This window comes from Lygodium microphyllum, chromosome 7, assembly GCF_053477565.2.
Source record: "Lygodium microphyllum isolate KBCC chromosome 7, Lygodium_microphyllum_v1.1.10, whole genome shotgun sequence".
Classification (NCBI taxonomy): Eukaryota; Viridiplantae; Streptophyta; class Polypodiopsida; order Schizaeales; family Lygodiaceae; genus Lygodium; species Lygodium microphyllum.
In genome coordinates this window covers 59,916,911-59,931,069 of record NC_141141.1, presented here as the reverse complement: position 1 = coordinate 59,931,069, position 14,159 = coordinate 59,916,911, and the positions used below count along the sequence as shown (strand labels likewise).

Genomic DNA, 14,159 nt, shown 5'->3' with positions numbered 1-14,159 from the left:
GCAATTGCTTGTAGGATTGAAAGACACACTAGAGTTTGGGGGCATTTGCATATATCACATGCGATGATGCCTTTTTTGGATATCTTAAGACACAACAGTACATGTTGGGCTACCTGTAGAGAAATGAAGGAAAACTAGGCCATTGATAAAAGGAATCAAACATTGTACAAACAATCATGCCAAACTTTAGGTGCACAATTGATTGCCAAGATCCTTTTCCTTTGATGGTATAATGTGTGACACTTGAATGAGATTGATTGGCCGTCTTGAGTTCAAGTGGTATATAATATATAATCATTGGCATTCATGTAATTTACATTAGTCTAATGTGGATAGACAATTTACAACAATGGTATATTCCTTTTCGAGGGTTGTGTAGTGCATCAAAGCGCTAGGAGTGTGCAACACTTACATGAGATTTATTGGCTGTCTTGTGTCCTGTCTTGAGTCAATACCATGTCTACCATAGAATCACTAAAAGATAATCCTGGCAAGACTTATGTGGATGATTATTTACAATAATGGTGCAACTTTGACCAATCACATCGATGTTGGAAGACATTGATTGAGTTCCATCTGATAGGCGTGGACAATGGCCCTACTTGTAGCAATAGAATTGTCAAGGGAACTAGTCCCATCTCATTATGCCAAACTTCTCACAAATAGATTGGGACCAGGGCACACTATGATGGATGGGAGTTGATAGCCAATATCATTGCTTGGTTTGTTTGGACTGTTTATGTGGCTATGTTGCAGGTTTATTCAATGTATCCATTGCAAAAACTTTCTCCAAGGTATGGCGAAGATTTTGCTCTCTTTAGGGGATGGGAGAGACTATAGGGTGATTTTGAGACTGAGGAGAGATGCTTTTCTTAGGGTATGAATTTCTAGTGTCTTCATTCATTTTGAGTTGTATATGGTTTGGCATTATAGACCTCCTAATTGACTATTTACTCAAGGCTTGTAGTAGACTTTTCACCTATGCTTTATATTGCTATAACTTTGAAGTCCATTACAACACTTATCTTATACTTTGCATGCAGATATTTTGTTTCGAGGGATTTGTTAGCAGTCATGTGTGGTCATCTACTGCTTGTGTGTTTTAGGCACTTTAGATGGAGTGCACATTAGTGTATTTCTTTTTGGGTACTTTTGGCTATTTTTAGGATTTTAGGGTTTTGCCACTATTTGCCCACATATAGGTGGCTTGCCCTCCCACTTTCATTATCCATCATTGATCCTTCATGATCAGCTAGTGCTCCTTATTCTCTCATCCCCTTGCTACCTTCTGGCACCCACACTAATGCGGTATGTGTTGGGGCTGACTATTGCAGCCTTGTACCTTCAACCATTGTAGTCACATTGTTCCTTCTCTCTCTTGCATTCACTCTTTGTCTCTTCCTCTCCATGTTGACTTTCACTTTCTGTCACACACTCTCACATGGTATTAGAGCCATGTGTGGGAGGTGGAGATCTTGAAGATGAGCGTGCTATCCGTGACGAAACTTGCTAGTATCATCCTCACATGCTGTAGACCTTGAGTTTGGAGTCAAAGAGTGTTGGGTGGGGCCTATTTCCAGCCCTTTTAGGCTGCGTTTACTAGGGAAGATTTACATTTTGCATCTAGGTGGCCTTAATATAGGTTGTGCGGCCTCTATCTATACGTGGGTGACCATTCTATTGGCTTGTTGGCACCATACATGTCTGCATTTTCTGCAGGCAGCTCTTGGCACACTTGCTGCAAAACTAGGCCTTGCATTGCTTTGGCAGCCCCCCTGTGCATCTGTGTTTTAGAGCAAGGCACCCTACTTTAGTTGGGTGGTACACTAGGAGGCTGGGTGGCCTGTTTACAGGTGGACAGAATTGTTACTCTATTGCATTTTAAAGTGGATGGTCTTTTCTCACCAAGGTGACTTCTTTTCAATGCTAGGTAGCCTCCTTGTCATGCCTAACACAGGGTAGATGTGCGTTAACTATGCGCATTGTACTTTTGGGCACGCCTAGTATGATACGAGCCCTTGGATTGGCTGCATATAGGTTGAAGACTTGTATTCATTGGCAATTACTAATTCCTCTTGCTCTGCATGGAGTCTCCTCTCTCACCTTGGATACTTGTGTCTACAATGCTGTCCATCAGTACTCTTTGATTAGCATACAAATGGATTCCATACAAGTTAATGCTATCCCAATTGCAACATCTTCTTTGTTTTCTTGAAGGTATTTCTTGAAGGACATCTATGGTTGACGTGTATGCTATGGGGGATTGTGTGGTTTAGGACGATTTAGAAAGACAACCATTCTATCTATCTTTTTTGCTATATTCTTTCGGGGGCTTCCAATCCCCAATTCTCATTGATGGCATCTCTTAGGTGCAAGTCATACCGTCTCTACCCGCATTCGACAAGCTGGATGTGATAAACTACCCTCTATGGTTGTGCCGCATGGAATGTCTCCTTGACAATTTTAACCTTTGGGATCTTGTTTTTGTCCCTATATGTCGATCTACCGTGGATCCTCATGATGGTGTGACCACATATTCGACAGTTTTATGGGATTGGTTGAATACTAGAGCTTGCTCTTTTTTCTTTTTGAGTTGTACAAATTGGGACAAGGAGATGAAATTTGTGATTAAAAGTTAATCAAATGTGCAAATGTGACTTGCACATGTGAGTTGCAAATTAACTATTTTGTAGTGTGGAACCCAAGACCTCGAGATATCCGTTGATGCCAAAGGTAAACGTTGTAGTTAGTTATGTTTGACAGGTACTAGTTAGTACTTAGTGTCAGAGTTTGGCCTAGACCAATTTATTGGTCACTAGTATCAGTGATGACATTAATTAATATTGGTCCAAGGGCTAAGGTTGATGAAATTATTTTTTTAGGCGCTAGAAGAATTATTAAAATAACTTTAAGAACTAATCTTTTGAGAAATATTTTAATAAGCTAGATTATGTTGGAAAATGGAATTAGAACTCTGCCACTTGGCAAAACTTGCCTATTCAAGTGGGGAAAACATTTTTAGGGGTTGGAGAAAGTCTATTTCAGCCATTATGAGAGAGGAGAAGGCTACTAGAGAGCATGGAGATGCTGCTGATGCGTTTTGCTGCCACCAGAGACCATTTCTATAGCAGGTGATAGTAGTTTGGAGCCCTCCTGGAGCAAGTTACAGCAACCTAAGGTTCTTTTGGTTGGCAACATATAGGAGGAGGCAACAGTCTTTCTGGTGCAAGTGACAACATATAGGAGGAGGCAACAGTTTTTCTTGTGGTTCTAACCTGTAGGTAACAACTTTCATGACTATTTGTGTAGGGCAATCTTAGTTTTTCAACATTTCTCATGATGAAACTCTAAATTTCTCTCTCTACAACATTCTCTCTTCTGCCCCAACCATCTCTCAAGTTATCTCAGTAGAATCCAGCCATTTGAGATATCATAAGTGGAGATATTGGAAAATATTTGCTGTAAATTCTAATTTACAATTAAAATCAGGGGGCATGACAGTCACCTTGGGATGTGTGCTCAAAATTAAGGGCCTAGGACTTGAATTCGAGCAACTGAAATTGAGGAGTTTCAAGGAGATTCAATCCGCCAGCCAAGCAAACCAAGGGGTAAATTGGTTTGGAGTCTTGTTGGTCAAATTTGACAGCAAGCAGCACTTGGATAAGGGGAGGAGGTTAGAGTATTTCAATTGCAGTTCATTCATTTGCAATAAAAGTTAAAGAAATATCGCAAGGGATACTAGTTTTGGGGCCAACAGGCTATCCATTGTCTAAGATTAAAGTTGTAACATTTACATTTTTAGTTTATGTGAAATTTTATGCTTGCTGTAATTATTGTTAAACCATGTCATTACCACCCTCTCCAAGGAGGAAGGTTGGTTTCAAGGTTCCATTGCTAGGATACCATCAACTCCCTTGAATTAGTGGGCCCAAGGCACCTAATTGAAGGTCAAAAGCATTGCTCTAGTGCTGAAATTGTATTCAGCTGATCAACTACAACAAGAATGTCTTCAGATTGTGAGATGGGATCAGGTAGTGATGATGCATCTTATGATGTAAATGCAATGCGTAATTTTGGAATAGGCTTACAACATTGACAACAAGCTGATTATGTTGGCTTATACCTAAATGTGGGTCCTTCTAGGCCTATGACCAGCAAGAGGAAGTAGCTTGGCGTTGTAGCCGATCTCAGATATACTTGGCTTGCATCTAGGGTAGCGTGTTGACAATATTTTTGCCATTGGGATTGCCATTGAGTGTACTAGTCACTCTGACTTGGTATGTAGATGTTTATTGCCATGCCTTGCTTTGAAACTATACATTTACAAGGTTGCTAGCATAGATAGAATACATGGAATATACATTTGGATGTGGTGTAGATTTGCAAGCATGTATGGAATACGTGGATGGTATGCAATGTACATTTGTGGGTCAGTGAAAAGAAGTACAATAGCATAAGTTACACGTGGTTTGCAGCTAATGTATATTTTACATGACTATCATGTGGTACATCATTGCTATGAGGTGTTTTTAATGCTCAATTTATACATTAGAATGCCTTGGTGGTCAGGATAGTGTTGGGTTTTTGTATTTGGATGCATTTCTTATGGTTCTAATAGTGGTTACGATCCACATATGTGGATTGTAATTGGTTTGAGTGACTAGAATTTTAGACATGTAGAGGGCATAAGCTTGGTTACGTAATAGGTGCACATGTTGTTTGACTACGATGCCAACATGTATTTCAAGGAGTGGTAATAGATGCTTTGGCACATTGCATTGCAATTGAGGATGATTGCAATGATTTCAAGGGGATAATCTGTCACAAGGACATGCAATTTTATTGCTTTTCTTAGCATTTGATTAAGAGTTAATCGAATGTGCAAATTTGACTTACACATGTGAGTTGCAAGCTAATTATCTCACAATATGGGACCCAAAACTCGGAGATATCAATTGATGCTAAATGCAAAAGTTGTAATAAGTTATGTCTAACAAATACTAGGTGGTACCTAGTGTTAGATTTTGACCTAGGACAATTTATTGGCCCCTAATGTCAGTGGTAACATTAGAGACTAGGCCTTAATTGATTATTTAATACTGGTCTAAGAGCTAATAATTTCTTAGGGATACTTGGGAGACAAATTGGCCTAGCCAAGCTAATTATTGACTAGTGGAATTATTTTTCTAGACACTAGAAGAATTGCTAGATTAATTTTAAGAAATAATCTTTTGAAAACTATTTTAATAAGTTGGATAATGTTGAAAAATGGGATTAGAAGGCTACCACTTTGTAAAACTTGCCTATGCAATTGGGAAAGACGTTTTTAGGGGCTGGTGGAAATCTATTCTAACCATTGTGAGAGAGGAGATTCTTAGAGAGTAATGAGATGCTCTTGATATGATTTGCATCCACTAGGGACCATTCATATAACAGGTGACAGTAGTTTGGAGCTCTCCAAGAGCAAGTGACAACAATGCAACATCCTTCTGGTGCAGGTGATAGCACGTAGGAGGGGGGAGTAATCTTTTTGATGGTCCTAAGCTGTAGGTGACAGTTTCCATGGCTGTTTGAGCAGGGCAGCAATAGTTCTTAAACATTTCTTGCGATAAAACTTTGAAATTTCTCTCTCTCTCTATTGCATTCTCTCTCTTCCCCTAGCCATCTCTTAAGTTATCTCAACAAAATCCAACCATTTGAGATATCACAGGTGAAGATAGTGGAAAATCTTTGTTGTAAACTCTAATTTATAGCAAAAATTAGGGTTTGATAGCCATATTAGGATGCTTGCTCAGAATTGAGGACCTAGGACTTGAATTCTAGTAGCTGAAATTGAGAAATTTTAGGGAGATTCAAGAGGCTGACCCAAGCAATATTAGATTTGAAATTGAATTTGTCTTTAAAGGAGCATAGTGAAGGCCAATCCCTGAGCAACCCAAAGGATGAATTGGTTTGGAGGCTTGCTGGTCAGTTTTGACATCAAGTGGTTGTTGGATTAGTGGTGGAGGCTAGAGGATCTCAATTGTACATCCATTTGCAATTAAAGTTAAAGAAATAGTATAAGTGGTACCAGTTTTGGAGCCAACAAGTTGTCCATTGTCCAAAATTAAAGTGGTAACTTTTGCATTTTCAGTTTATGTGAATTTTATGCTTGTTGTAACTACTGTTAAATTAGGTCATTATCACCCTCTCTGAGGAGGAAGGCTAGTTTCATAGATTTTGTGCTTGTGAATATTAGATGTATCTGCACCGTTGTAGAGGTTTAAAGGAGATTGATATCTCTCTTCTAGATCTAGACATTTGGGCATTGATTATCTCTTGAGTTGAAGCTACAATAGCTTTCTGTTGTAGATTTGCCTATGATGAGGAATCACATCGATAAGATAGAGGAGCCTTCTTCTTGTAGGATTTTTGTTTGTCAAAGGGTATTCTCAATATTGGTGACATCTCTTGGGTGCCTACTAGTTGTGTTGGCATCTAGCCTCTATTGTGTGATCGTCTATCAACCTTTGTTTCTAAGGCCTTTTTTGTTCTTGACTTGGGCTCCCCCTCTCCTCTCAGTTCATGGGCTTCCTAGACTCTGGACTCGTGTTGTCTTCACTGAACCCGCTGTCTTTGTTGAGGATTCTTCCACAAGAGCCACTTCTGCGATAGGTTGGTAGGGGAGGTGGCTATCTATGCTCCATTCACCTTTCATTGTGTAGGGCTCTCCAAGGAAGCTTTCTATTGTCGCACCCATTCTCGACTGTGCACCATTTATCCCATAGGTTCCACACCATCACCCACCATCTCTTCTGGTGGTTCCTTTGTACCCTCCATTCCTTTTAGAGGGGAACGATATTGGTGATGTGGCCATGGATTTTCTAGTCCTTTGTGTTTCAGAGGGGGCTTTCGAGGATCATGAGGAGTTTCTTCAAGGTTTCCGGTGTACTTTGGGCCTTTCCTTCATGTGATGACCTTTCTTCTTCATCATCAAGCTACCATCCTATACCACTTGGCCCTTGGTTCATGTTGTTTTTATGCAACTTATGGCGCCTCCGATAGTTTCTTGCTATCGCCTCATAGTTGGGCCAAAGGCTTGGCTCACCCATTTCCGACCGAGTTTTTAGGAGTGATCTGTTTGAGACCTCTTTGTTTCCTTTGCCCTTTGGTGGCCTTCCATTTGATTGGATTTTTATATGGAGAGGGGGTTGCTCCTTGGTTGGTATTCTTCATTGACGGACTTCATTGGTATTGGCCTTGTTCTTGCCACCTGGAGATCTCCATCTCCTTTGGCCTTTTGCCACATCAAGGATCTGAAGGGATGCCATGTGTGTCTTGTGTGGTCATCTCCTTGGTGTGAGCCTCAGTTTGAGTTAGACGAGGACATTAGGAGCTTTGGCATTGTATTTGTCTGTCATTTTATGTGTTTTGGACACTTTAGATGGATGTCACATCAGTGTACTTCTTTTTGGGCACTTTTGGCCATGTTTTGGGTTTTGACCTTATTCAGTGTTTTGCCACTTTTTGCCTGTATATAGGCGGCTGCCCTCCCACTCTCATTATCCATCATTGATCCTCCCCTTGCTACCATCAGACATGTGGTGCCCACAGTGATGGGTAGAGTTGCGCGTTGGGGCTGACTGTTGCAGCCTTGTACCTTCAGCCATTGCAATCACATTGTTCCTTCTCTCTCCTGTGTTCACTCTTTGTCTCCTTCTCTTCGTGTTCACTTTCCTCTTTCCATTGTGCACTCTCATAGGATTTCCTAATAGAAGTTTATCTCCTTTGAAATAAAAGGGAGAGGCCAATGACTGTGATATCCTTGTGTCTGCACCATAACTACTTAATCCCATGTCAAGCACCAAAGGATACAAGGTTTAAGACACATCTTAAATTGCATATAGTCATGGTAAATAGATAGCACTTGCATTTTATAGTTTGTATAGTCTTCAAGAGCCCCTTCTAATTCCAAATGTGGTGTCAAGATAGGAAATTCCACTTATTCTGTTATGATAAATATTACCAACAGGAATTGCTTCCTTTTTTCTTCCGTCACATTTGTATACATGACATGTGATTAGCACTATGGAACTTTTTCCTTGCGCTTGCTTTTGCAATTCCTCTTGTTCGTTTTATTAAAGTGCTTTGAAACTGCATAATTGCAGGAAGTATATGGAGCCAATGCATCAGATTATGATTCAAGTGAAGATGAGGATTATGGAAAATCAAAACGCCCTAGGAAAATGAAGGACTTGGAGGGTTCCACGGAAGGACCTTCTGAAAAGGAGAAGAATAGAGATAATGAGAAGGTTCAACAAGAGACTTCAGATGCTTCACAAGGGAGAAAGATTTCAGCTCGCTTGCCAGCAGAAGCAGTTGTGGTATGTTATTTTTAATTTAAGGAGTAGATTTTGTATCACAAGTTTCAGCACTAATGAGAGTACAAGTCAAAATGTAGAGAAGACAAATTTATAGCGTTATAGGCTTATGCTTGTGGTGGAAATCCTTTAAGGTGAATAGAATGATTGCCATCATACATTTGTGCTCTGACTAGTAGTGTGCTTCTGCATGATTGCCATCATGCATTTGAACTGTGACTAGTAGTGTGCTTCTGCAGAAATCGGATGCTTGCCATTGTGCATTTTCACTTAGCTAGTAGTATGCTTCTGCAGAAACTTCAAGAGATGTTCAAGGAATGCCAATTGCCGTCCAAATCTCGTAAGGAGGAATTGTCAAAACAGCTGTGTTTAACATATGCAGAAGTAATCCCCTTCAACTTCACAATCACTTCACAGTTTCTCTTTTTTTATCAGTTTGAATATTTGTATATTTTTACATTATTTTGTGGTTGTTGCTTGTGACAAATGAACTTCCTTTGGCCTGCACACAATTGTAAAGGCGTTAGAAGTTCTTTATGCCTGAGAAACTTCTTCAACAGTTGTTAAAAGTCTTTGAAATCTCTGTCCTGCATTCTAGTAACTGTATCAGTCCTAGTAATCTGCAGATTCTTAGGGCTCAAAGCCCACATGAACATAGAAACTTTGCAAAAAATGATGGACTGCATACAATGAACCGAGCCTCTGCACAAATGGCTGAAGGACAGGGCAGGGAGGGTGCTAGACAGGACAAATGAATCTGATGATAGCAGGAAGGAGTGAGAAAACACTGATGAAGAATGACAGAAAGATGAGTGTCTCCTACATAGGTTAGGAGGATGAGGAAGAAATTAGGGAAGCAAATAAGGATATTATCACCTTCCAAACAAACAATGTTTCTTTTGTATGCAAGAAGGCCATTGGAGATCTGAATGTATCAGGGCACAGAAATATGATGCTTAGAAGTAGGAGAGTTAGGACAGACTTCGTCACCCTCTATTAACACATTGGAAATCAAAGAGCTCCCGGAGCAAGATGCCAATACGTTTACCCGGTCAGGCAAGAAGCTAAATGGCAAAGAAGATAAGCCCATAGGAGTTTCCTAGGCTGAACAAGAGAGATTGCCCAAAGGTACTGTCAGCAAAGCTAAGTACTTGGTCTTGTAGACCTATTCAAATGCTGGTCACCTTCATTTGTGGAGGATGTGGAACTAAATCCAGGTCTGAGTCTGCTCAATGGAGTCAAGCTCCTCGAAGTGTACTGCAAAAAAGCTTCCTGAATGGTAGTGGACGTGACATGGATTCTTCATCCGCGTTCTACTTTGACTTCGATATTGGTTAGGCGGCCAAGGTTGCTGTGACCATTGACTCCATCTTTTGCCCCTAGTGGTGTTGTGATTTCCCACAAGTTCTCAGATGAGAGAGGGACTGTGAGAGGATGCTGATAATGGGGCATCCTAGCCTCACTCATATCTTTCTTGTGGTGACTCTTTTGAGTGTGGCCTTTTATGTGCATCAAGTTATTTGTATTACACTTATTGTGTTTTTTCTGGTGTGAACAGTCTCTTACATACGAGCACTCACTTTTTATCTTCATGCTGAGAAGGGGTTTCTCTCATGTGATTGGTGTCTTGGTGGTGGTACTTGAGTACCTTAGAGATAGTGTACTTTAAACTTTCACTTCCATCTTTAATTGTTGTTAAGGTTTGTAGAGAGAACTAGCATTGTAGGAGATGGGACTCTGAAGGACATCGCAAGACATTGTAGAGTGCACAGACTATGGAGACTACCTCTTGGCTCTAGGAGGTGCACATGGACTAGCTATTCTTAATGGATTGGCTAGATGGTCTGAATCAAATGCTCTCACATGTTTTGCATATAAGCATTCATCTAGATGAAGAAGAGGAGGCCCCTCTACCAGACCTACACAAAGGATAGTGGATTACCTACTAGTATCATTTCCTCTCATCCTAGGTATATAGTCTTTTACCATTGCCCCACGTCCCATTGCAATAGTTGCAGATCATGCCCTAACTTCATTTCAACATAACTCGCTGATATGATTCCATTTCACCATGGAGATATTCTCAGCAATTCCTTGAGTATCATTTTATCAGAGAGTGATGAGTGCCTACATGGCTAACTACATTGAGCCATACTAGACATGGATCCATACATACCCTTGGAGGAGCTTACTTTCACACTCCATACCTTGGCTACCACATTTTTCTTACACTTGCTGTCCTCTGAGCTCTCACCCCTCCGAACAAGAACGTCCAAATTCCAGTCGAAGAGCTGGTACAATGAGGAATGCTGAGAAACTTGTACTCACCTCTAGCAGGAGGAAGCACGAGGGACCTATACACATGCCTAGGGATGCATGATCTTTTGCCGCCTAGTGTGGTGGAAGAAGAGGGTATTGTTGGCCAAGTTAAGAGCATGAGTTTTATCAGCTATTCTTGGTGTAGGACATCAAGGTGGTGTGGAAGGCATTTTAGGAGCCCGAAGCCCGTACCCCCTATGATGTCTCTAGAGACATGATGTGCACATGCTATCTTGCTCTACAAGAGCCCATACCCCTATTACCTCTCTAGAGAGAGGGCACACATGCTATCCTGCTCTACTAGGTGGCTAGACAGTCTCCTCTTCCCCAACCTTCATAGATCAAATGCACCTCGTCCGCCTTCCTCAGTATAAGTATGGTTCGAGATGCCATTGACAGACTTTAGGATGGTTGAGCATAGGACCATGATGAACTGATAGCACGGCACCTCTCATATCCTTGAGATGTGTTGTTGCCACTATTGGCCGACCTATTCAATAGGGTCCTTTGTGATAGCTTTCCTACTAGTTGGTCAACTAATACTATAGTATCAGTGTTGAATGTTGGAGATCCCACAGTTCCCATGAACTATAGAACAACTATGGTTGGTCATGTGCTAGCCAAGCTTCATGTATTCGTACTAGAGCATGAATTGAGTAGATGGGCAAAGATGCACCAAGATCGGGCATGTGGATAGGTTAGGTTTAGGAGGGGGTATTCAAAACTTGATCATATCCCCACACTTGGAGCTATCATTGAGGAGAGTGGAGAACATGAGAGATGGATCTATTATTGCTTTGCAGACTTTCGTAAGGCTTTTGATACAATGCCACAAACTAGGATCATGCTGAGATTGTAGGAGTTGGGGGTTCCTATTGAGATGCGGTGGGGTGTCCTGGCATTGTTTGAGTTAGTCAACTGGACACATGCAAGCTCCATGAGTTTGATAGGAGATTATTGACACAATTGGAGTGAAGCATGGTTGCCCTTTTTCACCCACTCTGTTCAGGCTATAGGGTAAGGGGGCCGATAAAATGATGGCCCCCTATTTTGTGACAATGGTTGTGATGGGAATGAGGGAGTTGAAGGACAACTTTCTACAAGGAGCATTTGACATTTGGCAAAAGTAGCCAATTGCTGGTTGCCAGCAGACTGTTCTTAAACTAGCGCATTGTGTGAGAAAAATTAGTGGGTTTTTTTTGTTGAACTATGTGTCCGTAGTAGTACCATAGCACCTTCGTCGTAGCTTCTTTGGCAGCCAAATTTTGTTTTAGGCCGGGTCAATCCTTTGCGAATGCAACTGAAGAAACAGAAGCAGAAATTCTATCATCTCTAGAATATCTAATGTGGGGAGTGATAGCTGTCACTAAATCTGCCCCCGTACCCTACATTGACAAGAAATTAGAGTATGCTGATAGATTGGGAGGAGATGGTGTGAGAGTGCAAAATGGAAGAAGAAGCTCGAACATAGAGAAAGAAGACAACAGGAAGATGAAGGAAGAAAGAAATCTGCACTGACTGAAATAAATGCTGAATACAAACCCAAGGTGTCAGTGAGAGTAACAGATCTGGCCTGAAATGATGACAGCTGCAACAGCACCAAAGGCGAAGGAGTGTGCTTGTAGTCGGAGCAGCAGCTTGCAAAAGATGATGGCCAAAGTGTGGGAGGGGGTGGCTATAAATAACTAGAAATCCCTAAAACTGGCCAATATGAAAATAGGGGCCAAAATATGACCGATCTGCTGCATACAAAAATAGGACTACAATAAATGCAGTCCGAACCTCGAGAAAAAAGCCATAAATAGTGTTATGGCAGTGTGGACAGTGTGTGATTGACACGAGATGAAATTCGGATGATAGGCATAAGAATTGGGCCTAAAATAAGAGAAATGCATGTTAAAATGCGAGAGCTTCCATGTCTCTATCAGATTGTGATAGGAGCTCACAACCGGGAGATGATAGACTAACAACACTAAAAGTGATAGGCTAACAACACCTCTCAGATCGTGGGAGTGTTTGGAGACCCAACAATGTCGTGTGATGAAGCATAGAAGCCTTGGGCAAAGGCTTCGTGAAGAGAGAAAATATTTCTTGAGTAGGATCAACCTCTTGTGTGTGGCTCCTTGTAATGATGATATCATCGACATACAAGATGACCAAGACCCACTTGTCCTCCGCAACCTTGTAATAAAGGTTGGGGTCATGATCCGATTGATGGAAGCCATTGTCCAAGAAGAATCGTTCAATCCAATGATACCAAGCCTAGGAGCTTGCTTCATGCCATAAAGGGCCTTTCGAAACCTGTAAACATGGTCCTCCTTTCCCTGCACAAGAAAGCCAGGTTGCTTGGAGACATAAATCTTCTCCTTCAAGACACCATTCAAAAAGGCCAATTTCATGTGCTCTTTGGGAAAATCCCTTGGCAACAAGCCGTGCCTTATGCTTTTCTAAGGTCCCATCTGGAAGATACTTTGTCTTGAAGACCCACTTTACACCAATCACCTTCTGCCTCTTTGGATGAGGAATCAACCTCCAAGTCTGCTTCTACTTGATAGAATCGACCTTAGCTGGCATAGCATTGTGGCAAACATATTGTGCAAGAGCCTTGTCAACTATGGTAGGCTCATGGTCGTGAAGAAGAGTAGACATAAGAGCATAGTTCACATAGAGTGAACTATCCCATTGGGCCTGTAACCTGGTTGATCTGTGTGGGCCAAGAGGCGTCTCAAGGAATTGAGTAATCCAAGAATCCCACATGAGATGCTGATACCACTGAGGAATGGTGATAGGCTCATCTCACTATGAAGGAGACCAAATTTTCTGGTACTTGTAAAGCACTTGGTTGTATAAGGGACTCTCCCTTACTAAGGAAAGGTGGATCCTCATTTGATGACGAGAGCTCCTCTCTAATGGTTCAATCCCCCCCTAGAGGAAGGAAACTTGAGGAGACGGGGAAGGGGTAGGAATTCTCGATGATGAAGTAGTCGATGAAGGAACTGTCAAGGGTGAAAGGGGAGTGGGTGATGGGGTAGGAGGAGAGGGGGAGGAGTCGCATACAAAGAAGGGGCTCCAAGGGGTAAGTTGCAAGGAAGGGGAGGGGCTGATGGTTGGGGGGGGGGTCCGTGAAAGACGAAGAACCACTTAGCATAAGCATCATCAATCGGTTCCTTGGAGGCCGTAGCCTCATCGAAGATCACATCCTTGCTCACCTGGATCTTACGAGTGGTTTGGTCATAGAGTCGATAGCCCTTTGTGGTTGTATTGTAACCAACAAGGATAAGCTTCTTCGACTTGGAATCAAGTTTGCTCCACCTTTTCTTCTTGTCCATAGGGACATATTCCTCGCATTCAAAAATGCGAAAGTGGGAAATAGAAGGCTTCTTCCCAAAGAAAGCGTGATAGGGAGTCATGTGCTGCATAGCCAAAGTAGATGACCTATCGCATTCTCTTCTTTTTAAATCTTATCCTTATTAGCCTACT

At 41.6% G+C, this 14,159-nt stretch overlaps 1 protein-coding gene across 3 annotated transcripts in view; it reads left to right on the top strand.

The window, feature by feature from the left end:
* LOC148033497 (pathogenesis-related homeodomain protein-like) overlaps window positions 1–14,159 on the top strand; it is a 105,112-nt gene that overhangs the window by 67,220 nt on the left and 23,733 nt on the right. For all 3 annotated transcript variants that reach the window (XM_087681438.1, XM_087681439.1, XM_087681440.1), the window contains 2 exons: window positions 8,148–8,363; window positions 8,655–8,744. In XM_087681438.1, the coding sequence (XP_087537564.1) occupies window positions 8,148–8,363; window positions 8,655–8,744 (306 nt within the window). The remainder of the gene's footprint in view (window positions 1–8,147; window positions 8,364–8,654; window positions 8,745–14,159) is intronic.